General features: G+C 47.3%; 2 protein-coding genes across 7 annotated transcripts in view; both read right to left on the reverse strand.

The window, feature by feature from the left end:
• Positions 1 to 16,706, reverse strand: part of IP6K1 (inositol hexakisphosphate kinase 1) — a 72,656-nt gene extending 55,950 nt beyond the window's left edge. Inside the window, exons 1-3 of one of the 6 annotated variants that reach the window (XM_027098681.1) lie at positions 16,492 to 16,658; positions 8,359 to 8,398; positions 6,221 to 6,284 (exon numbers count right to left, since the gene is read on the reverse strand). The gene's annotated coding sequence lies outside the window, so the exon portion shown is untranslated. Of the gene's footprint in view, positions 1 to 6,220; positions 6,285 to 8,358; positions 8,399 to 16,170 lie in introns of all 6 variants that reach the window. The other 5 variants (XM_027098680.1, XM_027098679.1, XM_027098686.1 and 2 more) reach the window with 5 other exon arrangements.
• A 1,874-nt stretch (positions 16,707 to 18,580) lies between these two features.
• Positions 18,581 to 26,290, reverse strand: CDHR4 (cadherin related family member 4). The gene is made up of 18 exons (XM_027098846.1): positions 25,200 to 26,290; positions 24,914 to 25,076; positions 24,752 to 24,834; positions 24,135 to 24,245; positions 23,393 to 23,496; positions 23,062 to 23,198; positions 22,597 to 22,780; positions 22,347 to 22,500; positions 22,006 to 22,099; positions 21,527 to 21,730; positions 21,307 to 21,446; positions 20,922 to 21,072; positions 20,621 to 20,841; positions 20,237 to 20,379; positions 19,679 to 19,735; positions 19,490 to 19,577; positions 19,233 to 19,260; positions 18,581 to 18,729 (listed from the first exon to the last, which is right to left on the reverse strand). Exons 1-18 carry the CDS (start codon positions 25,479 to 25,481, stop codon positions 18,674 to 18,676), a joined length of 2,400 nt encoding a protein of 799 aa, XP_026954647.1. The 5' UTR covers positions 25,482 to 26,290; the 3' UTR covers positions 18,581 to 18,673.
• Between the last annotated feature and the right edge of the window lie 372 nt (positions 26,291 to 26,662).

A 26,662-nucleotide genomic window follows, 5' to 3' on the forward strand; every position in this document is an offset into this window, starting at 1 on the left:
GCAGGGGGAATGGGGTGCTACTATATAATGGGTACAGAGCTTCTATTTGAGATGATGAAAAAAGTTCTTGAAATAGACAGTGATAATGGTTACACAACATTATGAATGTACTTAATGCCACTGTGTTATACATTTAAAACAGTTCACGTGGCAACTTTTATGTTATATGTATTTTACTACAATTAAAAAAAAATATTCATTTACCAGTATGGAGTTTCCTCTAAAAAAATAAAAACAGTAAAAAACTAAAAACAGTACTACCATAAGACCCAGCAATCCCACTACTGGGCATATACCCTGAGAAAAACATAATTCAAAAAGAGTCATGTATCACAACGTTCATTCCAGCTCTATTTACAATAGCCAGGACTTGGAAGCAATGTAAGTGTCCATCAACAGATGAATGGATAAAGATGTGGCACATATATACAATGGAATATTACTCAGCCATAAAAAGAAACGAAATTGAGTTATTTGTAGTGAGGAGGATGGACCTAGAGTCTGAAGTAAATCAGAAAGAGAAAAACAAATACTGTATGCTAACACATATATATGGAATCTAAAAAAAAAGGTCATGAAGAACCTAGGGGCAAGACGGGAATAAAGACGCAGACCTACCAGAGAATGGACTTGAGGACACAGGGAGGGGGAAGGGTAAGCTGGGACAAAGTAAGAGAGTGGTAGTGTATATATGGACATATATACACTACCAAAGGTAGAACAGATAGCTAGTGAGAAGCAGTCACATAGCACAGGGAGATCAGCTCAGTGCTTTGTGACCAGCTAGAAGGGTGGGATAGGGAGGGTGGGAGGGAGGGAGACGCAAGAGGGAAGAGATATGGGGATATATGTATATGTATAACTGATTCACTTTGTTATAAAGCAAAGTGAATACTCCAATAAAAATGTTAAAAAAAATTTTTTTAATAAATAAATAAATAAAAATAAAAACAGAACTACCATATGATCCAGCAATTCTGCTCCCAGGTATATATCTGGAAAAACTTAAAACACTAATTTGAAAAAATATATGCACCCCCATGTTCAGAGCAGCACTAGCTACAATAGCCAAGATATGGCAGCAACCCAAGCGCCCATCAACAGATAAATGGATGAAGAAGATGTAGTATATGTATGTGTGTGTGTGTGTGTATATACATATGTGTGTGTGTGTATATATACACATATATACACACACACACAAATGGAATATTACGTAGTCATAAAAGGGGAAGAACTCTGCCATTTGCAGCAAAGTGGATGGACATAGAGAATATTATGCTTAGTGAAATAAGCGAGAGAAAGACAATACTGTATGATATCACTTATAGGTGGAATCCAAAAAATAATACAAATGAATGCATACACAAAATAGAAAGAGACTCAGAGATACAGAAAACAAACTAGTAGTTACCAAAGGAGAGACAGAAGGGAGGCAGGGCAAATAAGGGGTATGGGATTAACAGATACAAACTATTATGTATAAAATAGATAAGCAAGAAGGATATACTGTATAGAACAGTGAGTTCTTGCCATTATCTTGTTATAACTTTTAATGGAGTATAATCTGTAAAAATACTGACTCACTATGCTGTACACCTGGAACTAATATAATATTGTAAATCAACTGTACTTCAATTAAATAAAAAGAATAATATTGACAAAAAACAATTCATTTACAATAGCACTAAAAGAACATTAAATATCTTGGAATAAATTTAATGAAATATATGAAAGACCTCAACATTGAAAACAATCAAACAATGCAGAGAGAAATTGAAGTCATAAATAAATGGAGATCTATATAATGTATATGGATTAGAAGACTCAATATTGTTGTCAATTCTCTCCAAATGAATCTATAGATTCAATGAAATCTCAACCACAATGTCAGATTTTTTCACAGAAATTGACAAATTAATTCTAAAGTGTATATGGAAATACAAAGAACCTAAAATATCCAAATCAATCTTGATAAAGAATAAAGTTTGACAACTTATACTACCTGACTTCAAGACTACAGCAGTGGGGTACTGGCATATAGATAAATAAAACAAGCTACAGCAGTGGGGTACTGGCATATAGATAAATAAACAGATTAATGGAACAAAACAGAGACCCCAGAAATAGGCCCATACCTACACAGTCAATTAATTTTTGACCAAAGTACTAAAGCAAACAGAGGAGCAGAGAAAGTTGTGGTGATTTTAAACTACATCAAATTTTTCAACATTCCTTCCCCCAAAAGGCAGAGCCCTCCTCTCGCCTCTCCCTGAGTATGGGATGGACTTAATGACTTCATTCTAATAAACAGAATATGGCAGAAGTGACAGTATGTGACTAGATAAGAAGCTTCTTCCTTACTGTTTTGGATCATTCACTCTGGAGGACAGAACTGCATACCAGGAGGGTACTCAGAGAGCCCACATATCAAAGAACTGAGGACTCCTGCCAAAAGCCAAGTAAGTCATCTTGGAAGCAGATCCTCCAGCCTCAGGCAAACCTCTATGACTGGCAGCCCCAGAAGACATCCTAACAGCACCTTCATGAGAGACTATGAGCCAGAATCACCCCGCTAAGCCCCTCTTCAATTACTGAGCCTCAGAGACTGAAGTAATAAATGTTTGCTGTTTTAAACTGCTAAATTTTGGAGTAATTGAATAGATAACAAATACACAAGTCTTTTCAGCAAATGGTGCTGGTACTGGGACAAGATATCCATACTGGTGGAGGGTGGGGAGAGAGTTTGAACCTCAACTTCAATCTTACACAATACACAAAAATTAATTCAAGGAGGATCAAAGACCTGAATGTAAAAGCTAAAACTGTAAAACTTCTAGTGAAAACACAGGCAAAATCTCCTGCACTTAGAGATAGGCAAGGGCACAGAAAGCAATAGCCATGAAAGAAAATATTGATAAATCAGACTTCAACAAAACTGAAAACTTCTAATCTTCGAAATATACTTATAAGAAATAAATAGGCAAGCCACCATGCACTGGCAGAAAATTTTCACAAACATATATCTGACTGGTATTCAAAATATAAAAAGAGCTCCTAAAACACAATAATAGATGGAAGTTAACAGTTCCATTTTTTTTAAATGGGCTGAAAATCTGAACAAGTATTGTACTTCACAAAGGAAATATACAAATGACCATTAAGTAGAGACACCAGTGCTCAACATCATCAGTAATCAGGTAACTGCAAGTTAAAACCACAAGGAGATATCATAATACTTTCACAAAAATGGCTAAAATTCAAAACACTGACAACACGCTAAATGTTGCTGAGGACGTGGAACAATCACAACTCATATATTCTTGGTCGGAATGTAAAATGGTACAACCATTTTGAAAAAGGTGTTAATGTTTCCTATAAAACAAGACATACATCTACCCTATGATCCAGCAATTCATTTCCCCTCAAGAGAAATGAATGTATATGTTCTCCAAAACCACTTGTACAAAAATGTTCACAGAAGCTTTACTTATAAGTCAAACCCTGGAAGCAGACCAGATGTCCATCAACAGGGGAACAGATCAACAAACTGGAATGTTCATGCGATGAAATACTTCACAGCAATAAAAAGGAATGAACCAATGATACAGGCAATAGCATGGATAAATCCCTAAACAGTATACTGCATGAAAGAAGCCCTATACAAGAGTACACAGGATATTATTCCACTTATATGAAATTTTAGAACAAGCCTAACTAATGTATGATGAAAAAAGTCAGAGAAGTTGTCTCTGGCTAGAACAGAACAGTGGTTTAATCACTTACATTAAAACAAACTGAAAACATAAGGTGGTAGCAACAAGAGAATTCTGTTAAGAAAATACTTATCAAATTATTAATAACTTGGGACCTCCCTGGTGATCCAGTAGGTCAGACTCCTAATTCAGGGGGCCCGGGTTCGATCACTGGTCGGGGAACTAGATCCCACATGCATGCTGCAACTAAGAGTTCGCATGCTGCAACTAAGAAGCCTGCATGCCACAACTAAGAGTCCTCCTGTTGCAACTAAGAATCCCACATGCCACAACTAAAGATCCCATGTGCCACAACGAAGACCCGGTGCAGCCAAGACCCAGTGCAGCCAATATTTATTTATTTATTAAATAAATAAATTGTTTTAAATTAATAACTTGTTATATAGTGCTGACAAACAGCAGTTTACCAGTTATCAATATATTACCTCTTTGCTCCAAACCCAAACATCATGGCCTGCTCTGCAAAAATGGAGCTAAACCCATTAAATATTTTCCTTTGCCAACTGATGTTAAACTTTATCAGTAGAGGACACGGGAGAGACACTGCAAAAAGAGGAGGCTTCTCTACATGGTTCCAGTATGCTCCTATCACCAGGCCCCTGCCAGCCAGTCAGCTCCCCGCACTGTCCAGTCACTGATGGGTGCCTGACACCTGCAATGCATAGTGGTCAGCAGCACGCAGTGTCCAGTAGCTTCCTCTAACACCTCACTCAAGCAGTTTTGCGGCAGAGTGGTTCCAGCAAGACACCCCTCCATAAATGGCTTTCTCTGACATCCAAGAGGGTAGATTTCCAGCAAGTTCTGGAGGATAGATTTCCAACATGTTCTGCCAGTGTGACACTACAATGACTTTCTCGGCCATCCAGTTAGTCATGGCCACCCTATCCTCCAACAAGATATGGATTTCAGTCCCAGAAGGGTATCTTCCTTAAGCACCCTGTATCAGCCCTACAGGTAGTAGCTATTCACTCTACTTCTTACTAGCCAACCCATCACTACTCCAATCTCCTGTTACCTGTTCAAATTACTGTGTGGTTTCTGAATGGACCCTGAAAGTTGTTTCAATGAGTTGAAAAGGCTAAGTAGCATACACCTAAAATGATAAATTTTATTACCTACATAAAATCCACATGCTTCTGCTTTATTCACAATCTACCAATGAAAAGTAATACAACATTGTAAACAGTCAAGTTAACATGTTTAAGGGCCTAAGGAGCCCTACCTGGTACATTCTGCTTCATGAAGTTACTCAAGCTTAATATTCAGCTCCCTGAAGCTAAAGGCAGCATTTTCTTTGGAGCCACTCATGAAATAGCTAACACAACCACATATTTTATAATACACCTTCCAAAATACGGAAGAAACTTATCATTCATTTCACTTTCTATGCTAAAAAAAAATTGTATTTTTCATGCAGAATATCAAAAACCAAAACAGCCTAGGCATGCCCTGTGCTGGCCTGAAAAATCTAGTGTTCTACTTGGCCCTGACCCACACAATATCCTCCAGTTGAGCAGTCTTTATAAGTTTCAGAACACTTTTCACCAAATCAAGTTTGTGTCTAAGTCGCAATTATAAAGTCTCCAAATCAGTCGTGAACCATTAAAATAATATCTGCAAAAAAACCTTTTTAAAGTATATAATCAAATATATGCTGAGTACCCAAAATGAATGAGACCCTGTAGAATACTGTAGTAATAAGACAAACACAGTTCCTGCCCTCAGAAAACTGAAAGTGAGGATGGAGAGCAGGTAGAGAGGAGAGGCAAATAAGCAATTTTAAAAGAGTATGGGGCTTCCCTGGTGGCGCAGTGGTTGAGAGTCCGCCTGACAATGCAGGGGACACGGGTTCGTGCCCGGTCCGGGAAGATCCCACATGCCGCGGAGTGGTTAGGCCCATGAGCCATGGCCGCTGAGCCTGCGCGTCCGGAGCCTGTGCTCCACAACAGGAGAGGCCACAACAGTGAGAGGCCCGCGTACCACAAAAAAAAAAAAAAAAAAAAAAAAAAAAGAGTATGATAGGGACTTCCCTGGTGGTCCAGTGGTTAAGAATCTGCCTTCCAATGCAGGGGATGCGGGTTCGATCCCTGGTCGGGAAACCAAGATCCCCCATGCCGCAGGGCAACTAAGCCCGTGCACTGCCACTACTGAGCCCACGTGCCATAACTAGAGAGCCCACACACCACAACGAAAGATCCCGCATGCCACAACTAAGACCCGACGCAGCCAAATACATAAATTTTTAAAAATAACATTAGAAAAATAAAACAAGCTATAGGTTAACCATTTGACAAGCTTCCCCTTTATCTGATCAACACCATAAGGTAAAGAGATTAGGTATTGTCAATCCAATATTACAAGCAAAGTAGCAGAGAAATCAGATGACTTGTCTTAAGTAAGGCTCCACAACTAATACTTGAAATACCAGCATTCACCTTCCTCACCTGGTTCCAAGAAGAGTTCCAAGATGGATCTTTTCAATCTAGTCTGGGGAGGCAGGCACCACTCCTGTACAGGATTGAGTGAGATTAGTACTCTAGGCAGTAAGTACACAGGGAGGTTCATTTGCCCAGAAAGTTTACTGCATTGGGTTTCCCTGGTGGCACAGTGTTTAAGAATCCACCTGTCAATGTAGGGGACACGGGTTCGATCCCTGGTCCGGGAAGATCCCACGTGCCGTGCCACAGAGCAACTAAGCCCGTGTGCCACAACTACTGAGCCTGCACTCTAGAGCCTGCGAGTCACAACTACTGAGCCCGCGCGCCATAACTACTGAAGCCCACGCGCCTAGAGCCTGTGCTCCGCAACAAGAGAAGCCACTGCCATGAGAAGCCCACGCACTGCAACGAAGAGTAGCCCCTGCTCGCTGCAACTAGAGAAAGCTCCCATGCAGCAACGAAGACCCAACACAGCCAAAAATAATAAATAAATTTATTTTAAAATTAAAAAAAAAAGTTTACTGCCTTAACAAAATGATGTGGGGACCCCAAACCTTTCAGACACTAGAGACAACACTCCTGTGCCTTTTTCACACTACAAGGAAGCAAGGCCACAGAATGTGAGGAAGAGAAACTAAATAGTGGGGACACCAAAAGTTTCAGAACCAGGCTTGCCCTTAAGAATATCACATATTTTCTCTACAACTTTAGACATCACCTAGAAACTGAACACAACATTGTCAAAGTCCCCACACTCTAAAATAATGTCTAAGACTCTGAAACCATCCCACCTGAAGAAAGCATGGTATCTGGAAACCTTCACATTATAGCTCCAATGTTTGGGTGATAATATAATCTTGGAGGGTTTCAAATCTCCCAGGAAATACGCTGAATGCTGACAACCAGCATCAATACATGGTCAGGAGAAAACTTTGAGAAGAGCGGCTGAAATTGTATCCTTAGGTAATATGGAAGAGAAAAAACCACAGCATCTAAATCCAGTAGCAGTTGCTATTTGCATTATAAAACTAATTTATAAGCCAACTCAAAAGAAATGAGGTCTCCCACCTTCCCCCACTCTCTATCCTGGCAGAGGAGAAACCATACTGGCATCACCAGTTCAGCTACCAAGACAATGCTATAGTTCAGATGCAAGGCCTCTGTGGGGCTCCATTAACAACATCTGTTAAGACAAAATTTGAATTTTTTTTGTGGGGGGGGCCGTGTTGGGTCTTCATTGCTCCACGCAGGCTTTCTCTAGTTGTGGCGAGTGGGGGCTACTCTTCATTGCAGTGCACAGGCTTCTCATTGTGGTGGCTTCTCTTGTTGCAGAGCATGGGCTCTAGGAATGAGGGCTTCAGCAGCTGCAGAACGCGGGCTCAGCAGTTGTGGTGCGTGGCCTCAGTAGTTGCGGTGTGCAGGCTCTAGAGCGCAGGCTCTGTAGTTGTGGCGCACAGGCTAAGTTGCACTGCGGCATGTGAGATCTTCCCAGACCAGGGACCGAACCCATGTCCCCTGCATTGGCAGGTGGATTCTTAACCACTGAGCCACCAGAGAAGTCCAAAATTTGAATATTTTAATAGGGAAAACTGAAGTAATAATAATACATAAAAACAAAAAAATTGACTTGGGAAGAAAGTACAGCCAAGCAATGCTGTCAGTATACCAAAGCCACTCACATAGTCTTCAGCAGACCCAGCAGTCAGACTGGATACAGGGAGCAAAGGGTACAGTTATCAAAAGGCTCCAAGATGAGCCCAAAGGAGAAACAAAGTCCTCTGCATAGCTTTTAGGGCTTATCAGTCAAATGAAGAATATCGGAACCAATTATCTGAACTTTTTTCTAACAAAGGATTTTACCTTAATCTCAGGTTGTATGAGGACTAGAAAATCGACCTGCTTTGTTCAGGGGGTATGACCCTAACTACAGTCTTATACTTGAAAAGATAAAATTCTTAAAGGAAAGTTGGTTTTGATTTGCTTTCATCACCTTCAGATAAGGATTTTTACCCTCAATAAGTTTTACAAACAGCTCCAAGGTCCTTTGCCCTCCCACAGGGCCAGTATTTCAATAAGGACCACATACAGCAATAAGGTTTGCTCACAGCACAGATTATAGTTTCCCAAGTAAAATGCTTACCTACCTAAAGCCCAATTTCCCAGGTATCAGGCCAGGGTGCACAGCTGTTGAGGAGGAAAGGAAAAGTTGTCCACATTTAAAAGATGAGGAAACTAGGGACTTCCTTGGTGGTCCAGTGGTAAAGAGTCCACCTTCCAATGCGGGGGACGCACGTTCGACCCCTGGTCAGGCAACTAAGCCCGCATGCCACAACTATTGAGATTGCGCACCTCAACGAGAGGGAAAACCTGCACACCACTAGAGAGAAGCCCGTATGCCTCAACTCGAGAGAAACCCGAGCAGATGCACACCGTAACGAAAAGATCCCGCATGCCTCAACAAAGATCCCGTGTGCCGCAGCGAAGAACCGATGCAGCCAAAAAAAATAATAAGGAAAATAAATATTTTTTAAAAACTGATATATCATTTAAAAAAATAAAAGATGAGGACACTAAAGCACACAGAAGGTAATCAGATGAAAGCTAAAGTAGGAAAAGGAAAGCTTTATTTGGCCCACTTTATAATAGGTTATGAATCTAAACATTCGCCTAAGCTCACAACAAATATGAAATGCATGTTACTCTTCTTTAAAAAGAGCAAGTGAGGGAATTCCCTGGCCGTCCAGTGGTTAGGACTCCATACTTTCACTGCCGAGGGTCCGGGTTCGATCTCTGGTTGGGGAACTAAGATCCCACAAGCCACGCAGCACGGCCAAGGGGAGGAGGACGGAACAAGCATTTCACTCTAGAAAAACAAACATCAAGATCTATTTTGTATAAAAAACAAATTATATAGTAGCTTTATTCATAACTGTCAAAACTTAGAAGTAACCAAGATGGCCTTCAACTGATGAACGGATAAATAAATGGTGGTACACCCACACAATGGATTATTCAGCACTAACAAGAAATGAGCTATCAAAGCTCTGTAAGGACATGGAGAAATCTTAAATGTACATTACTAAGTAAAAGAAGCCAATCTAAAAAGGCTACATACTGTATGACTCCGACTACATGACATTTTAGAAAAGGAACAGTAAAAAGATCAGTGGGACTTCCCTGGTAGTCCAGTGGCTAAGTCTCTGTGCTCAAAATGCAGGGGCCCAGGTTCCATCCCTGGTCAGGGAACTAGATCCCACGTGCCGCAACTAAGAGTTCACATGCCGCAACGAAGATCCCGCGTGCAGCAACTAAGACCCAGCACAGCCAAATAAATAAATAAAATATTAAAAAAAAAAAAAAGATTAGTGATTGCCAGAGGCTGAGGGAGAGGAAGGGATGAACAGAAGAACAGATTTTTTTTAGGACAGTGGAACTATTCTGTATATACTATAATGTAGATATATGTCGTTATACATTTGTAAAAACCCATAAAAGGTACATAAACTACAGACTTTGAGTGATAATGATGTGTCAATGTACGTTCATCAACTGTAGCAAATGTACCACTCTGGTGTGGACTGTTGATATGTATGAGTGGGGCCTAGGGGTATATGGGAACTCTCCACTCAAATTATGCTATGAACCTAAAACTGCTCTAAAAAACAAAATCTATTTTTTATCTTTTTAAACAATTTTTATTTATTTATTTAAGTTTTGGCTGCATTGGGTCTTCATTGCTGTGCACAGGCTTTCTTTTGAGGCGAGCAGGGGCTACTCTTGGTTGCGGTACGCAGGCTTCTCATTGAGGTGGCTTGTCTTGTTGCAGAGCACAGGCTCTAGGCGCACGGGCTCAGTAGTTGTGGCTCACGGGCTCTGGAGTGCAGGCTCAGTAGTTGTGGCACATGGGCTTAGTTGCTCCGCGGCATGTGGGATCTTTCCAGACCAGGAATCGAACCCATGTCCCTTGCACTGGCAGGCGGATTCTTAACCACTGTGCCACCAGGGAAGTCCCCAAATCTATTTTTCTTAAAGCCAATTTTTTTGTTTTGTTTTTGCTCTTTTATTTTGTTTTTTTGGGCCACGCTGTGCGGCATGAGGGATCTTAGGTCCCCAACCAGCGACTGAACTCATGCCCCCTGCAGTAAAAGCACACAGTCTTAACCACTGGACCGCAAGGGAAGTCCCCCAAGAGCCAAATTATTCAAATGTTCTAATTTTTTATCTGGGTGGTTGTTAGGTATATACAGGTGTAAAAAATCATGTAATTTTGTGTACTTTATATATTTTTTATGCTTCAATAAAAGTTACTTTAAAAGAAGACAAAAATTTAACAGGGAAATCTAATCATTTGAGGGGCAAAAAAAAAAAATGTACTTAAACAAACACTGAAGCAGAGCCTATTTATCATGACAAGGCATGGGCACTGTCTGAGCACTGATACTCCCTGGCTGTGTGGCCTAAACATTATTCTCACTTCATTTCGTCAAATGTAAAGTGAATGTACTACTACTTGTCTCATAGGTCTATTAAAAAAGAAATTCCTTCTCTTATCCACTTAGTTATTCAAAAGAAAAACATGAAGACCAGGGAATAAAGATTCCAATCAAACAAGAGGAATACTACATATTAGTTCTCTCTCCCAACAAACTATAAAAAATACAGTAAACTGGGGACTTCCCTGGTGGTGTAGTGGTTAAGACTCTGCGCTCCAAATGCAGGGGGCCCGGGTTCGATCCCTGGTCAGAGCACTAGATCCCACATGCATGCTGCAACTAAGAGTTCGCATGCCACAACTAGAAGATGTGTCCTAAGGTAATTGCTTCTTCACTTTAAGCCGTTTGGTTCATGAAAGGTTTCATAGGAGCACTCTACTTCCATCTGAAAGCACTCTACTTTCATTGGAAATCAAGGGAAATATGTATTACAGCTGAAACAAGATGGCAGCGTGTCACCTGATTCAACCTCAGCTGGGAATGTATACCAGGCAATTCAAATTTTTCACCATTTCTGGTCTGCAAAGGGTTTTCTCTGATCACTGGAGTGGCTCAAATTTTAATTCATCACCAAACTTTAAAATCAGGAAATTTCACATGAAAATCCAGATTTCTGGTTTTCCTTTAAAAAAAAAACCCCAAAATCACAAGATCTGGTAACACAACAACTGGCTAAAACTAAGAAACAGTGCCCCTTTTCCAATAGCGCCTGTGGTTGCTAGATCACCGAAGTCCCCACCACTCACCACTGTCCTTACACCCTGCTTCCCTAATTTACTGCGAGCTAGCCCTTGATGTAAATGCATCGTTTACCAACCCAGATGCTCATAATATACTGATCTTCGTATGATCAGTCCTAGTCACAGCAGTATTACTCCTATTGTCACTACCCGTCTTAGCAGCTGGAATTACCATACTATTAACTGACCAGAACCTAAACACAATCTTCTTTGATCCTGCAGGAGGGGGAGACCCAATCCTGTATCAACATCAATTTTGATTCTTTGGTCACCCCAAAGTATATATTCTAATCCTTCCTGGCTTCGGAATAATTTCACACATTGTAACCTACTACTCGGGAAAAAAAGAACTTTTCGGGTATATGGGAATAGTCTGAGCCATAATTTCTATCGGGTTCTTAGGCTTTATCGTATGGGCTCATCATATATTCACAGTTGGTATAGATGTTGACACACGGGCATATTTTACATCAGCCACTATAATCATTGCTATCCCCACAAGAGTAAAAGTCTTTAGTTGATTAGCAACACTTCACAGAGGGAATATTAAATGATCCCCCGCTCTAATATGAGCCTTAGGTTTTATTTTCCTCTTCACAGTAGGTGGCCTAACTGGCATCGTTCTAGCTAATTCATCACTGGACACTGTTCTTCATGATATACTATGTAGTCGCCCACTTTCACTACGTACTTTCAATAGGAGCTGTCTTCGCCATCATAGGAGGATTTGCCCACTGATTCCCACTATTATCGGGATACACACTTAACTCAACATGAGCAAAAATCCACTTTATAATTATATTCGTAGGTGTAAACCTAACATTCTTCCCATAACATTTCTTAGGCTTATCCGGCATACCTCGACGATATTCCGACTACCCAGACGCCTACACAACATGAAACACTATCTCATCCATAGGCTCTTTCATCTCACTAACAGCAGTTATACTAATAATTTTCATTATCTGAGAAGCGTTTACATCCAAACAAGAAGTATTAACAGTAGACCTCACCTCCACAAACCTTGAGTGACTAAATGGGTGTCCTCCGCCATATCACACATTTGAAGAACCAGCATACGTCAACCCAAAATGATCAAGAAAGGAAGGAATCGAACCCTCTCTAATCGGTTTCAAGCCAACATCATAACCACTATGTCTTTCTTTATAAATGAGATATTAGTAAAACCTTACATAACTTTGTCAAAGTTAAGTCACAAGTGAAAATCCTGTATATCTCCATAGCATATCCCTTTCAACTAGGCTTCCAAGATGCAACATCACCCATTATAGAAGAACTCCTACACTTCCACGATCATACATTAATAATTGTTTTCCTAATTAGCTCCCTAGTCCTCTATATCATCACCCTAATACTTACAACCAAACTAACACATACCAGTACAATAGACGCCAAAGAGGTAGAGACTGTTTGAACTATCCTTCCAGCCATCATTTTAATTCTAATTGCCTTACCCTCCCTACGAATCCTCTACATAATAGATGAAATTAATAACCCTTCTCTCACTGTAAAAACAAGAGGCCACCAATGATACTGAAGCTACGAATACACCGACTATGAAGACCTAAATTTCGACTCTTACATAATCCCAACATCAGACCTAAAACCAGGAGAGCTACGACTACTAGAAGTGGACAACCGAATAGTCTTACCCATAGAAATAACAATCCGAATGCTAGTCTCCTCCGAAGACGTATCACACTCATGAGCTGTGCCCTCCCTGGGCCTAAAAACAGATGCAATCCCTGGACGCCTAAACCAAACAACCTTGATATCAACACGACCAGGCTTATTCTACAGGCAATGTTCAGAAATCTGTGGCTCGAATCATAGTTTTATACCAATCGTTCTCAAACTAGTACCTCTAGAGAACTTTGAAAAATGATCTGCATCCATACTATAATCTGATTAAGAAGCTAAACTAGCATTAACCTTTTAAGTTAAAGATTGAGAGCCGGGCTTCCCTGGTGGCGCAGTGGTTGAGAGTCCGCCTGCTGATGCAGGGGACACAGGTTCGTGCCCCAGTCCGGGAGGATCCCACATGCCGCGGAGCGGCTGGGCCCGTGAGCCACGGCCGCTGAGCCTGCGCCTCCGGAGCCTGTGCTCCGCAACGGGAGGGGCCACAACAGTGAGAGGCCCGCGTACCACAAAAAAAAAAAAAAGTGGCATCTTAGCCAGGAAGCGGGTTGAGTCGCATAGCCCCTTCTGAGATGCAGAATTGCTTTCTGTTCTCAGGCTTCAGTCATGCACTTTGAGCAAGTTCTACTGCCTCCTGCAGAATGAGGAATGGGCCTCCATAAGGTGCTAGAGTGCAAGCACTCCAGGCAGCGTAGGAGGTGGAGATCCATGGCCAAATTCTCATTTCTACTTGCCCATTCCCTCCATTTCCCTATTTAATTAGAGGGTGTTCTAACTCAGACAAATTTAGCACATTTTTGTAAACGTTTAGTCCTTATCTACTACATGCAGGTACAAGACACAAAAACACAATCTCTATAGGAAAGGGGTTAGGTCTAATCAGAGAAAACAATTATTCTCAAAAGAGTATATACTGTGTTTTTTTGTTTGCTTGTTTGGTTTTTTAATAAGGGCAATGATACTACTGCAGTTCAGAGGGAGTGGAGTATTCCCAAGAACTGGAATGTTTCGGGAGTGTTTCATAAAGGAGGTAGGAGGGATGTGAGCTGGACTCTGGAGAAAAGAGAAGTGACACTGAAGGCAAAGAGGGGCAAAAGCCAATGGATTAGCTGGTAAAAGGATCTGTCTAAGTAAATATCATGTATGGAATGTTTACCAAACCATCTGGTTAGTGGGGTTAGGACAAACCCTGAAGAGGTGGGTTGCGGCCAGCTGGGCAGCAGCACCTTAAATGCCACATTAGGACATCAGATCTCATCCCATAAGTCTGCAGCAGTTTGACTTTGGTGTAGGATCTCCATAGTTGTGAATTATGTCTGTTGCTCATAACAGTTAAAAGTGTTGACATTTACAGGTGAATTATGTAAATACAAAGTTAAAGTAGATGGAAGGGCCACTATTCTAACATCCCTACTCATCTGCACTTAAAAATGCCCAGCACAGAAGTACTGCTATTAATAACATACACTGAATCAAGCAAGCATCATCCAATACTCATAAGTATTCATGAGGCAGTAAAAGCATTAAACAAAGGCAATAAAGTTCTTGGATATTCTATAATTTCCTTGGGGCAGCAATTCTAACACAGGGTTAGACTACGAATGGACTTTAATGGACCCCCTGACCTCCCTAAAATTGCATGCAGAAGTTAGTGTAGTGAAGTTGACTGAGTGGATCTGTCTCTTTCTATATCTCTAAGAGGTCAGATACCCAAAATATGTTAAGAGCCTAACTTAGGGTTGTTTTAATAGAAAACAGCGAGAATCTGGGGACTTCCCTGGCGCTCCAGTAGTTAAGACTTCGCCTCCCAATGCAGGGGGTGTGGGTTCCATCCCAGGTTGGGGAGCTGAGATCCCACATGCCTCACAGCCAAAAAACCAAAACAGAAAACAGAAGCAATATTATAACAAATTCAATAAAGACTTTAAAAATGGTCAACATCAAAAAAAATCTTTAAAAAAAAAGGAAAGAAAACAGCGAGAATTTAACCCTGTGGCAGCCTTAACTTTCTAAAGGAAGTGTTAATGGGGGGGGGAGGGTTGGGGGGAAGTTAGATTGAGGCCATTTTGAGAAGTTCCTAATATTTTCATATCTCCCTCCTTTCTTGTAAAGAACTGCCCAAGGAACTAGTCTCACCAAAATCAAAACTCATTCAACATTCAAAAAATGGCCCAAGGGAGGGTAATAAAATATCTAAAAACTACTCACTCAACTTCTCTCTCTTCTCACAAGTAAGGGAAACAGCAAGAGGCCACCAGCTGCCTCTGGTTTCAGCATCTTCTCCAAAAAGATCTCCTGACCAAACAGCTAGTTTCCTTCAAAATAACACATTCTGAGGCGACAAGATCCTGACACAAACCCACAAAGTATTGTTGTTTGACTTCTTAGTCGTCTCAGGCAGGCTTGCTGTAAGACCATATACAGGAGCCTATGCTGAGAAGCCAAAGGACCACAGGGAAAGAGAAATGTGTTTTGGAACACTCAGAACTCTTCCTAGACCTGCACACCTTGCCCAGCGTCTCTAACCCTCCTACCCTCACAAGAAGCGGGGGCTGGCGGTCTGTTTTCATTGCGCAAGATACATTTACTCTATTAAAAGTTAATTTGGCATTCACGAGACAAAAAGAAGTTTCATTTCTTTTTCTGATTCTAGCACACTCCCACATTTCCTCTGTCTCCTGATTACACTTGCCAGATTATCTCTTTAGGAGATAAAATCAATCAACTCACCACCATAATATTCACTTTCTCCCAGAGGCAAAAGAGCCTTACCACAACTCCAAAGAGTGGTGGTCCAGAACCAAAGAAATTCTGTCCCAAAATAAAATTCGGGCATCATGAACATTTAACCAGGCCCTTCAGGAAGAAGCAAACGGTAAGCTCCGAGAAGCACAGAAGGCAGGGGCCGGGCAGAGGGCCTTCGCCCTGTCAGAATCACAGGGCCGTCACACTGGCCTGCCTGGTTCGCGGGGGCTTTCGACTGTTTCGTCTAGTCTTAGTCTCAAGCGGTCTGAAAGTCAGTCGCAGGAGCGACATCTAAGAAAATGGTACGTGTGTTTCTCACCTGGGAACAACACAAGACCCCGGAGAGCATCAAGCTGGCACTGGACACGTTTCAGCGCTGCGGGTCAGCGGAGCCCAGGGCTGTAGTCACAGAAACTAGTTTCCCGCTACACCTCGGGAGCGGGGCTCTCGGACCTCCACCCCGAGGCCGTCCTCCGACCTCGGCACCAGCATCTAGGAGGCTCCACGGGCGGCCCGTCAGGACGATCGAGCGATGCTCAGCCGATACCCCTTCCCTGCGCGCGCCAGCTCCAACCCCGCGCCCGCCGCCGCCCGCCCCGCGGCGTCAGGCCGGTCTTTCGGCCCGGCTCCTGTCACTCACCGGCCGGCCCGGGCAGCGGGCGCCCACGGCTCCCCACGGGAGCTGGGCCCCCCCGGGCCTCCAGGTTTCGACCCGCCCCCTGGCAGGCAACGCAGGTGGCTGAGCCCCGCAACAGCGGCCCCACACCGGCCGCTCGGACCACCTCCCGGCGCTGCCCACTAGGTACGGATCAACAACAAGATGGCGGCCAGCCGAGGGGGCGGGGGCCGGGCGTCATAGTAACCTGGACGGCAAAGAACCCGCCCCCGGCTCAGAATATCCCCAATCAACAACCTCTTTGCCCGACGCCCAGGAGAGTGCCTCCCGCTGACAGGTCGGCCAGCTTGTCAGTCAGACCCTGCCTCTCGCGGCCCGTGCCGAACGCCTCAGCACGTGACTGTGACGGCACGGGTTGGCGCATGCGCGCCGTTCCCGGAGTTGCTGGCGGCAGAGCTTTCACGGGGTACTCCGAGTCCGTACCACCCTTGGCATCTCTTAGTATGCCGCCCCCGTGCGCAGCCGGCAGCGTCTTCTTCCACGCATGCTTAGGGAATGTTTGCTGTGTGCTACATCCCTTTTTTTTTTAATCACTCACCCTAGAAGGCAGGACTTGTCCCTCCCTAGTGAGGAAGCTGAGGCTCAGAGGGGGAGGCCGGGCCAAGGTTACACCACCTCTGGAAATGTAAGCACCAGGTTTCGTGCCTCCTCTTACCGGCTCCAGTGTATAATGCCCTCTTCCCAGCGGCTTCCCTAGGTTTGCCCTTCATCAGCCTTTTGTGCTGCCCCAGCAGTCCCTGGCCTGTTGCCCACGTTTGTCCTGCCTGGAGTTCAGTCCCCAATTCAGTCCCCAGCACAAGCCCTGGCACACAGCGGGCACTCTTTCTTCCTACCCTAGAGCATCTCGTCTTGACTTCTTATAACATCTTTTGCCCTGGATTGTCATGATCTGCCCCCGAGGCCAACTATGAGTTTTGGGAAGACCGTTACCCCCCATGCAGAGAACCTAGCCCTGGGCTTGGCATCTGATGCAGTCGCACAGCCTGACCCACATCAAGTACCTGGACTAGCTAGTTTTGTTACTATTGAGGCTTGGTTGCCCCACCTGCGGAATGAGGATAAAAATTAAGCTCCTCAGAGATGAGGATTTAATAAGCCCTTAGAGCAGGGTAAAGTGCTCAGAAAAAATCCACCTGCAACCCCTTCCAGTAAGGGCCTGCTGTCAAGTTGCTGGCCCTGAGGCCAGCTCTAACACCCTCACTTTATTGGAAGCACCGTGAAGCATATTTTTCCCACAGAAGGCACTCAGCTTCTCCCTCCACCTGGGGTACCATAACTGGCTCAGTAAGGGAGGATCTCTGGTACCCTAAGATGGTTCAAGTCCACAGACCTGACAGAGGGGAGAAGATTGAGAGAACCTGGGGACACCACAGTAAAGGTAGCCTCCACCAAGACAGCAGGTCCTCTGGGAGAGCTGTCAGTAACCTGAGACCTGATGCCAGGCTGGGTATTGGGAGTGAGCTAGCACTGCACCCAACAGAACCCCCCCTCCTGCAGGCTACTGTAGGCCACCCGGCCATGTGCAGCAGCTTAGCTCAGCACAGGGAGGACAGAGGGCCCTGGAACTAGAAGAAACAGATAAGGAGGAAATGGGAACACCTGCTCAAAAGGGGGCTACTCTCAATCCCTCCATGGCCACCCATGCCACAGGGTGCTCAAGTCTGCACCAACCCTCACCTCAATGCAAAAGCTCCAGATCCTTTTCAAGAAAACCTCCACATACAGTTGGCAAACTGCCCTGGAAGTTGGTGGGGCTCTCAAACGAACAATGCCCTCCTTTCAGTGGGAAAAGGAAGCTCTTGGGCCCTTCCCATCTGCCAGAGCAGGTGTCCTCTGAGGGGACAGGCCAACTGGAGGCCCCCTCAGTCCCCCTCAGTCACTGGCAAGGATAACAGCTTCTTACATTTCAGAGCATTGTACAATGCCTTCTTAAAAGAAAAATAACCTTACTACTCCCTACAATGTTTCCACAAGACAGGGCATTCTCCAAGTGAGAACAAGGAAGCACAGATCTCAGAGCTTCTCCCACATGTAAGTTACAAGGCTAGGACTCTTCTCTTTGTAATTTTGTTTATTATTGAATCAACTTGAAAACACATAATCATGTGAAGAAGAAATTCCACAAATATGATGCAGCTTCTTGGCCTCAGAGCCAGCGCCGGGCTCCTGTGTGCGTGTTGAACAGGTAATCTCTGCCTGTACCTAAGCTCAGATGGTCAGGGGAGAGGGAGGGTACTGCTGGCTTCAGCAGAACTACCTCCATCCCCTAAGGACAGGGAAAGGTATTCCAGGACCCTTGGTGTGACCCCCTCCCTTCTGCTTGATCCAGCTTGTCCCCTCCCTCCTTTCTCAGCACATCCTTTGAGGTCTGGCTCAAATGCACAGGAAGCATCCATGATTCCCCAAAACTGGACACCAGCTCCCCTAAGCCCAGTGCCAGATTACTCTGCTATAATTCACGGTGACAGCGGAGCATTTGGGGGCCTCTTCCCTCACCACCTTTCCCCCTTTCCCCCATGGGCAGGAACCAGATCACGTTCGCCAGGTGTTTGGCAAACACTGGCTGAGGGGTGAGTGGGGGTGAGAAGAGACCCCATTCAGGGAAACAGTAGATAGGATGCCTGGTGGGAGGCAGAGATACTGAAATGGGGTATGGAAAGAAAGTGGGCCCAAGTAGAGAATGGTTTGGAAAGAGGGGGACTCACGGGGGTCCTGTGCTCTGCCATCAAAATGCTGCTGAGGTGAAGAATGAGAGGGTGCAATGAGTTGAACCCTGCCCATGGGGAGCAGGTGGAGGCCTGCCCCCAGAAGGGTCAGGAGCCCACCTGCCTCCTCCATGCTGATGGTGCTGGTATGGGCCCTCCCACAGGAACAGCCATCCATGGGAAAAGGGGCAGGCTTGGCAGGGGAGCACTCTGCAGCAACCTCAGTGCCCACTGCACAGGATGGTAGGTTGACATACCAGGCTCATGACACTGCTGGGTGCCTGGGGTGTCTCCATCCTCGGTGCCTCCATGAACCCCTCAACGGACCCCTCAGTTCCCTGGATACTGGGACAGAGTAGGAGCTGGAGTACAGGATAGGGCTCTGGGCCCCAGCCTGAGTTTAAGAGATGTACTTCCAGGCATAGAGGTATGCAAAGGAGGCTTACCTGTTCAGCAGTAGAGCCTGGGTTGGTTTGCTTGGTACCTGTAGCACCTGGGCCAACCTAAAATGCCAGGAGGAGGGACCAAGCAGTGAGAGCAGCAGACCTGCTGGCTCCAGAAACCAGCACCATTCATCTGCCCCTTTTATTGGGGATAGCCTATGTCTGTATGCAGTGCCCACATTGTTACTCCCACCTACCCCTGGGTTCAGTCCTGTGCTCACAAGAAACTCAGAGTCTAAGGGGAAGGTCAGGTTTCAAATGGAGGGCAGGGGTCAGAAATAGGGATAAATGCCCAATGCATGACAGACTCAGATTCTAAAGCCCTGGGCCTCATCTCATTCCAGGACTGGGTTCTGCCAGCGATGGAGACAACTTTCTCCCAGTGTATCTCTGCCTCTAACCTGATGACCACTGGAAGGAGAGCAGTCCCGAATATCAGTTTGTCTGCTCATCAACTTGGGCAATCTTGGGTAAAACCAGCTATCACAGATGCGATCCATCTGCGATCCAGCCCCCCAGTGGGCTGGGGGGAGGCAGTCAGTACAGGGATAGCAACCCTACCCCCACAGGAGCCTGCTGAGGAGCCAGCCCAGAGCCAAGAGGAGAAGGGCACTGGTCACTGTCAGCACCACCACAAACCAGGGCTCCGGCTGCCAGAAAGCCTCCGTGTCTGTCACAAGCAGAGGTGTCATCATTGAAGTCACCTGAAATGGGGCCACAGCTTCACCACTGCCCTACCAAAATGCCCTGATCATCCAGCCTTCAAAGCCCTCCAAGGGCTGGGCCACCCCGCACCCCAGATTTCTCTTCTGTATTGCCAGGCTCTTTGCACTCAGCAGTTCCCTCCAAAATGCCTTCCCCCATCGTTCCACCTGGAAAACTAGGTCCCTGCATCCTCCAAGATCCTTTCTTCCCACCCACCAAGGGCCTGAGGACCCCCCTCACTGTGGCTCTGTGGGTGCTGGTGGCCACTGTGCTGGCCCTCCAGGGAACTAGATGCACAATGACAGTGGCTGTGGTGCTGAGGTGGGGGGTGGAGGGACCTGCATCGGCCACACGGATCAATAGCTCATAAGTATGGGGCTGCTCTGGCCAGGAGGGCCCCAACATGAGGTCGTTGAGCACCAGGACAGCTCCTTGCAGACTGAATTGGCTCCAACTATTCCCTGAAAACAGAGTGGCAGAAGAAGGGGACCATTGCTGGCCTGCCTCTCCCCCACAGCCCAGTGGTCCCCTTGGCCCTCACCTCCCACAATGCTGTAGGAGAAAGCCAGGCGCTGTGGCTCTTGGGGCACCCGACATGACACCCTGGTCACCTCCATGCTGCGGCCCAGGTGAGTGTGGACGGTGAGCTCCTGAAATGGGGGCTCACACTCGGGGGCATGGTCGTTCACATCCTGCAGGCAGGTAGTCAGATCACCCACTCCCAAACCCCCAGGCCAGCCCCTCAGCCTCCTCCCACCACAGCCAGAACCTTGGTATCAGGCAACAGGTTCCAAAGCTTTCCACAGTGAGACCCCACCCCTCTCCAGCCAACCAGTGGAGGAACCTGAGACAGAGTGCAAAAGCAGAAGGCCAGAGGGAGATATGAACTCTTTCCAATTCTTTCCAAGGCTTCGGGGCTCAATTACCTCCACCTCAATGGTAATTGTGCAAGAGCCTGAGCGGTGGCAGGTGGGGTCCTGGTCTTGGCTATGGTCAGTCAGCAGGACAGTGAGCCTGTGGAACTTCTGCAGCTCATAGTCCAAAGGCCCCAGGAGGCGAACCTCCCCTAGAAGGGGTGGCCACTGCCTCAGCTTGCAGAGTCCACTCTGGCTTCGCCCCTCCATCCCAGCCCTGGGGTGGGAGTACCGCTGAGACGGTCCACAGCAAAAGTGGCAGACCCGCCAGGGGTGGAGTACTCAATGCTGTCGTGCGGGTAATCCATGTCCTTGCCCACCACAGAGCCCAGAAGAGCGTGGGGCCCTGCATCCTCACGAACCCGGAATGTGCGTGGGACACAGGCTGGGGAGAACTCGTTGACAGGTGTTACCATCACCAGTACTGGCACCTCAGCTGGAAGCCATTTGGCAGTCAGGGAGCTGGCCTGGGTTGCCCAGCCCTGCCCTGGCGGCTTAAGGAGGTAGAGGCTCTGGAAGGAGGAAGGACAATAGCCCTCCCCTGCCAAGGGGTCTCAGCGAGGAGAAATGTGCCTCTGCCAGGGGTCTTTGGTGGAGACAACCCTGCCCTATTGGTTTCTGAGGGAAGAGAGATGACCCCATCCTGAGAATAGGAAGAAGGGTATAGAAGAACCCGGTCCTGAATGTCCAGGCCTGGGCATGGTCACTCACTGGTCATCAGAGGCTGACCACCATCAAGCACCAGGATGGAAGCTGCATGATGAAAGCAGGCGCCAGGAGTGTCACAGTCCAGTGTGGCATTCACCTAGTCAGAGGGGCCAGAGGGTGATGCCCAGCCAAGGCCTGGGAGAGCCTTGAGCCACACTGGGCTGCCTCAGGCCAGGTTACTCACAGATAGCCTACCCTGACCCTCCGTTTTCCAGACTGTAAAGCAGGTTGGCTCCACCACCATCTCCTTCACCCTCATGGTCTCGGCTCCCGCAGACCATTGGCCCACCCCCGCTTCCTGTTCAAGCACTCTGCACATGGGTCTGGGATCGGGGACTGGGCACCTCCAGGACTCTGTCTTGAAGGCAGAGGCTGGCTGCGCCAGCAGGGCTGTGGAACAGTAGCTGGTAGTCCAGGGTGGAGCCAGGAGAGTCCGGGTCAGTGCAAGTGAAGGTATTCAGCACGGTGCCCACAGGCGTGGTCTCGGGGATTTGAGTCCTGGGAGCAGAGGGCAGGGCGGCAGGGCGGGAGCTGGGGCTGGGCGGCGAACCATGGCTCTACCCAATAGCCAAGGTAAGGCTCCCATATACTCACGCCAGCAGCGCTGGTGTGCAGCGCGGGGGCCAGCGGTTGACCGACTGCACGTCCACCTCGAAATCAAGCTCGGCGCTGGCCCACGGCCGGAGACGCTCAAAGGCCTTCACCCGCAGCCTAGTGACCGCGGCGTCTGGGGCTTGCGCCAGCTCCAGGGGCGACGTTGTCCGGACCACTCCGTCGACTGGGCGGGTTGGGAGGGCGGGGGACGCAGAGTTCGGCCCCGCCCCCAGCTCAGTCCAGTTCCCACCCTCCCACGGATCCGCTGGCGGGGGAGGGCGCAGAGACTGACCACTTGGCCGCCTCCTCCAAGGCTCGCTTCTAACTTCGGGCCCCCAAACGCGACCTCGCCCCAGTTTCTGCCTCGGCACCAGCCTCGTTTACTCAAGAGAGCGATGAGGTAGTGCGGGTCGCTTCTAGACCAGCCGCAGAGGCATCCCCTTACCCGCCCTCCGTGCCCCTCACCGCGTCCGATGGAGAAGAGCCGGCAGGGCACTGGGGAGAGGATCTCGTAGCGCACACCGAAGCCCCGGGCCTGGACCTGAACCACCTTACTTCCGGGGACCAGGTTCTCCGGGATGGTGATATTCTGGGCTTGCTGCCTGGACCAAAATGGGGGCACTGGCTCCTACTTTCTCCCGCCACCCCGGCGGGGTCTGCGGACCCCTCCCCTGGGTCTTCCCTGGTATAGGAGCCAGCTGGGGATGCTCAAGCAGCCCCACACCTTAACCCTACTCCTAATTCCCTGGGGCTAGGTCCTGCCTTCCCCACTGTTCCCAGGGTAGGGGAACCTTACAGGAAGGAGACCTGGCTGGAGGGAGCAGGCAAAACTTTCACTGTCAGCATCCCACAGCAGCTTCGGCCTTGTCCAAAGTTCACCAGGATCTGAAGCTGGAAGACCTGCGGTGCACACAAAACAAGAAGGGAACCACGGTGTGTGTCTACCTGTATATCTGTGCCCAGTCGTCCCTTCAAATAGGGAGCGCCACCTCAGGACCTCCGCAAGGAACCCCGACACTCACTCCTCCCTATGACCTGTCACTCTGCTGACAGATATTCCTTTGTGTCTCACTCTTCTGGGTCATAAGTCCTTCTCTTAGGATGCATACAGCCCCCAAAAGAGTAATATATGAATCATTCACAATGTGAATTATCATCTTAGAGTTGCTAAGAGTCAGTCAATAAGACATGGAAGTTTTAAAGAAGGAACTTCTCTAACCTCCTCCAGACTACACTAGGCACTGTACCCAGAGCTTTCACTTCCTGTGTGACTGCTCAGAACTTTCTCCTTTCTATAAGGGGCACCATGGGCTCCTGGAGCCAGGGATCCCTCTTCTTTCTAGAACTCCAGAGCCCAGCACAGAACCAGGCCAAGGTGGGAGTACAGCCAGCATGGGGCAGCAGGTACAGGTATGGGCTATGTCTGGAAAAGGCAGCATGATTGAGGAGGTCAGGAACAAACAAACTTCCAGGAGGTAGTGGCTCTGCCCATTTTATGCCCAATTCATGGATATCTCCAGGTCCCAAGTCATGCTCACCTTTTGAGCCTGGCCTTTGAGGCCCTGGGATGGCGCCTGCAGCCAACCCTGCCCATTGATAGAGAAAGGTCCAGGGAAGTATGGCGGATCCTGGGCACTGGTGATGCTCATCTGACAGGACAGAGATGCTGGAGGCCCCTTCCCCAACCCTCAGTGCCCCAAGCATCCCTGTCAAAGTCCCCCAACAACCCAGCAGGTAGCTGCCCACTCTCAACTCTCCCATACCCTGCCACTGCCACTCTAGCCTGGGCTCCCCCGGGCCCTGATCCTCAATCCTCTCTGCTTTTAAACTAATTATTTTGTTTTTAATCTAGATTTCTTTTGGAAATCTGATACAGAAATTTCATGATACAGAAATTTCATGAAGAATTCAGAAGAATTTAAAGAAGAACTCAGCCCCTGAGATGTCCTTATGGGAACAGCCATAGTCATTGGGGGTGGGCAGCCCTCAGTGGCTCTCTCCAAAAACATGCATCATTGCTGAGGCTCAGCTGTAGACTAAAGAATCCTTCTGCAGGCTATGCTTGGCCAGGCAGGGGCTGGGCTTGGTCTCCGCATCTCCCCACGACCCTCCATCCTACCCCCCACTACCACCACTGCCCATGTGCAGGGCTCACCTGGGCTCCCTGGCCTGGGAGCAGCAGAGTGTACAGCCGGGCCCCAGGTTTGACAGTTTCTGGCACCTGAATGATTTCCCCAGCTGGCCAGAGGGGAGGTCATGGGGGGTTCTGTTCAGGTCATGCCTGCCCACACCCCCTGCCTGCTGTCCCTGGCCTCACCTGGGCTGGCAAATCGACCAGCACACTGGATATGGCCAGGGTCCCGCTGCACATCCACAGACAGTGGCCCCTCCATCACATGGTTGCCACATGTGAACCGCAGCTGCAGTTCATAGTGGTTCACTGTCAGGGCATCCAGCCGGGCCGAGCTGCTCAAGGTCATCTGTGGCAGGAGGCAGTGCCCTGTGGGGCCTAGGATCTCCATCCCCCTATGCCACCTCTGGCTTTGTGAATTTAGGGTCTGTCCTTGTTCCCCCATGGTCCCCAGTTGTGCCCATGACCCTACCTTGCCCACATAGATCCCCTGCCATCTAGTTAGGCTAGGTGGGTTGAAGAAGGTGGTGGGTGGCTGCACATGGAGCAACTCCAGGGTGGGTGTGTGTGAAGAGCAGTTGAAGGAGAAAGACTGAAGGATGGTGCCAGGTCCCTGGCTCTCAGAGACATTTATGAACCAGGGCAGGGAGTGGAGGTCTGTGAGGAAGAGATGATTCAGGCTGGAGGCCCCCATTCTCATGGAACCATATACACAATCAGAGTCCCTCCTTTCTGCCTTAGGGCCTGGCCACATCCTGGAAACAAGCAGCCAAAGTCCTTCCTTGTCCCCCACATCCAACCATGGGTCAGCTCATTTCACAGACTGGGAGTGAGAACTTGGTCGAGGAAGCAGCCAAGAGAAGGAATGAGGGTCAGGGATACAGATCTTTGCCATTTCCTGGCTCCCCCCACCCCCTGTCCTCCATGGTAGCTTATCTGAGAGGGATCAAGACTCCACTGTGGAGTCAGGGGGTGAGAACTGGAGTTCCCCCACCCACCAGCTCCTCACCAGAGACAACCAGAGCAAGAAGAAGCACCAGGGGCCTGAGCAGCACCATAGTGGCCTGAAGATACAGACAGCAGAGGAGACTATAGAAAGCCAGAAGTGTTTGTCAGGCCCAGCCCGTTGCCAGGTCAGTTGCTCAAACAAAGCTGGGCCTCCAAGATTCTAGCCCTGCCCATCCCTAGTGACTGAGCTCTAGACTCTACAGCCATCAAGAGGCCTGGAAAACTCCATTTTTTTTCACTGCTCCCAATGAATTCCCCTATTTATTACTAGAATTCAAAGGAGATGTGAGGGGAGAAGGATCAAGCTTCAGATAGGGAAACTGAGGCTCAAGGAAGTCTTGGTCATGCAGTCCTTGGAGACAGAGCAAGCACAGAACCCAGGAAAACTGGGCCCAGGACCTGCTACCCCACAGAGTCTGAACTCCAGCTGCCCACTCCCATTAGAACATTATCTGCCTAGGGACTTCCCTGGTCGTGCAGCAGTTAAGAATCCACCTGACAATGCAGGAGACACAGGTTCGATCCCTGGTCTGGGAAGATCCCACATGCCACGGAACAACTAAGCCCGTGCACCACAACTACTGAGCCTATGCTCTAGAGCCCATGAGCCACACCTACTGAGCCTGCGTGCCACAACTACTGAAGCCCGTGCGCCTAGAGCCCATGCTCCACAACAAGAGAAGCCACTGCAAAGCCTGTGCACTGCAACAAAGAGTAGCCCCCGCTCACCGCAGCAATGAAGACCCAACACAGCCAAACAAAAAAAAGAAAAAAAAAGAAAGAACATTATCTGCCTATAAAACCTGAGCCCAACCATCAACAAAATCTCTCAAAACCTGTGTACATTAAACAAACAAAAGGTATCCTTGGTGACAGAAATAAAAATGGTGGTTACTTTTGGGGGTATCAATTGGAGGGGGCAAAAAG

This window comes from Aethalodelphis obliquidens, unplaced genomic scaffold (assembly GCF_003676395.1).
Source record: "Aethalodelphis obliquidens isolate GAN/ISIS:26980383/991018 unplaced genomic scaffold, ASM367639v1 scaffold125, whole genome shotgun sequence".
Taxonomy (NCBI): Eukaryota; Metazoa; Chordata; class Mammalia; order Artiodactyla; family Delphinidae; genus Aethalodelphis; species Aethalodelphis obliquidens.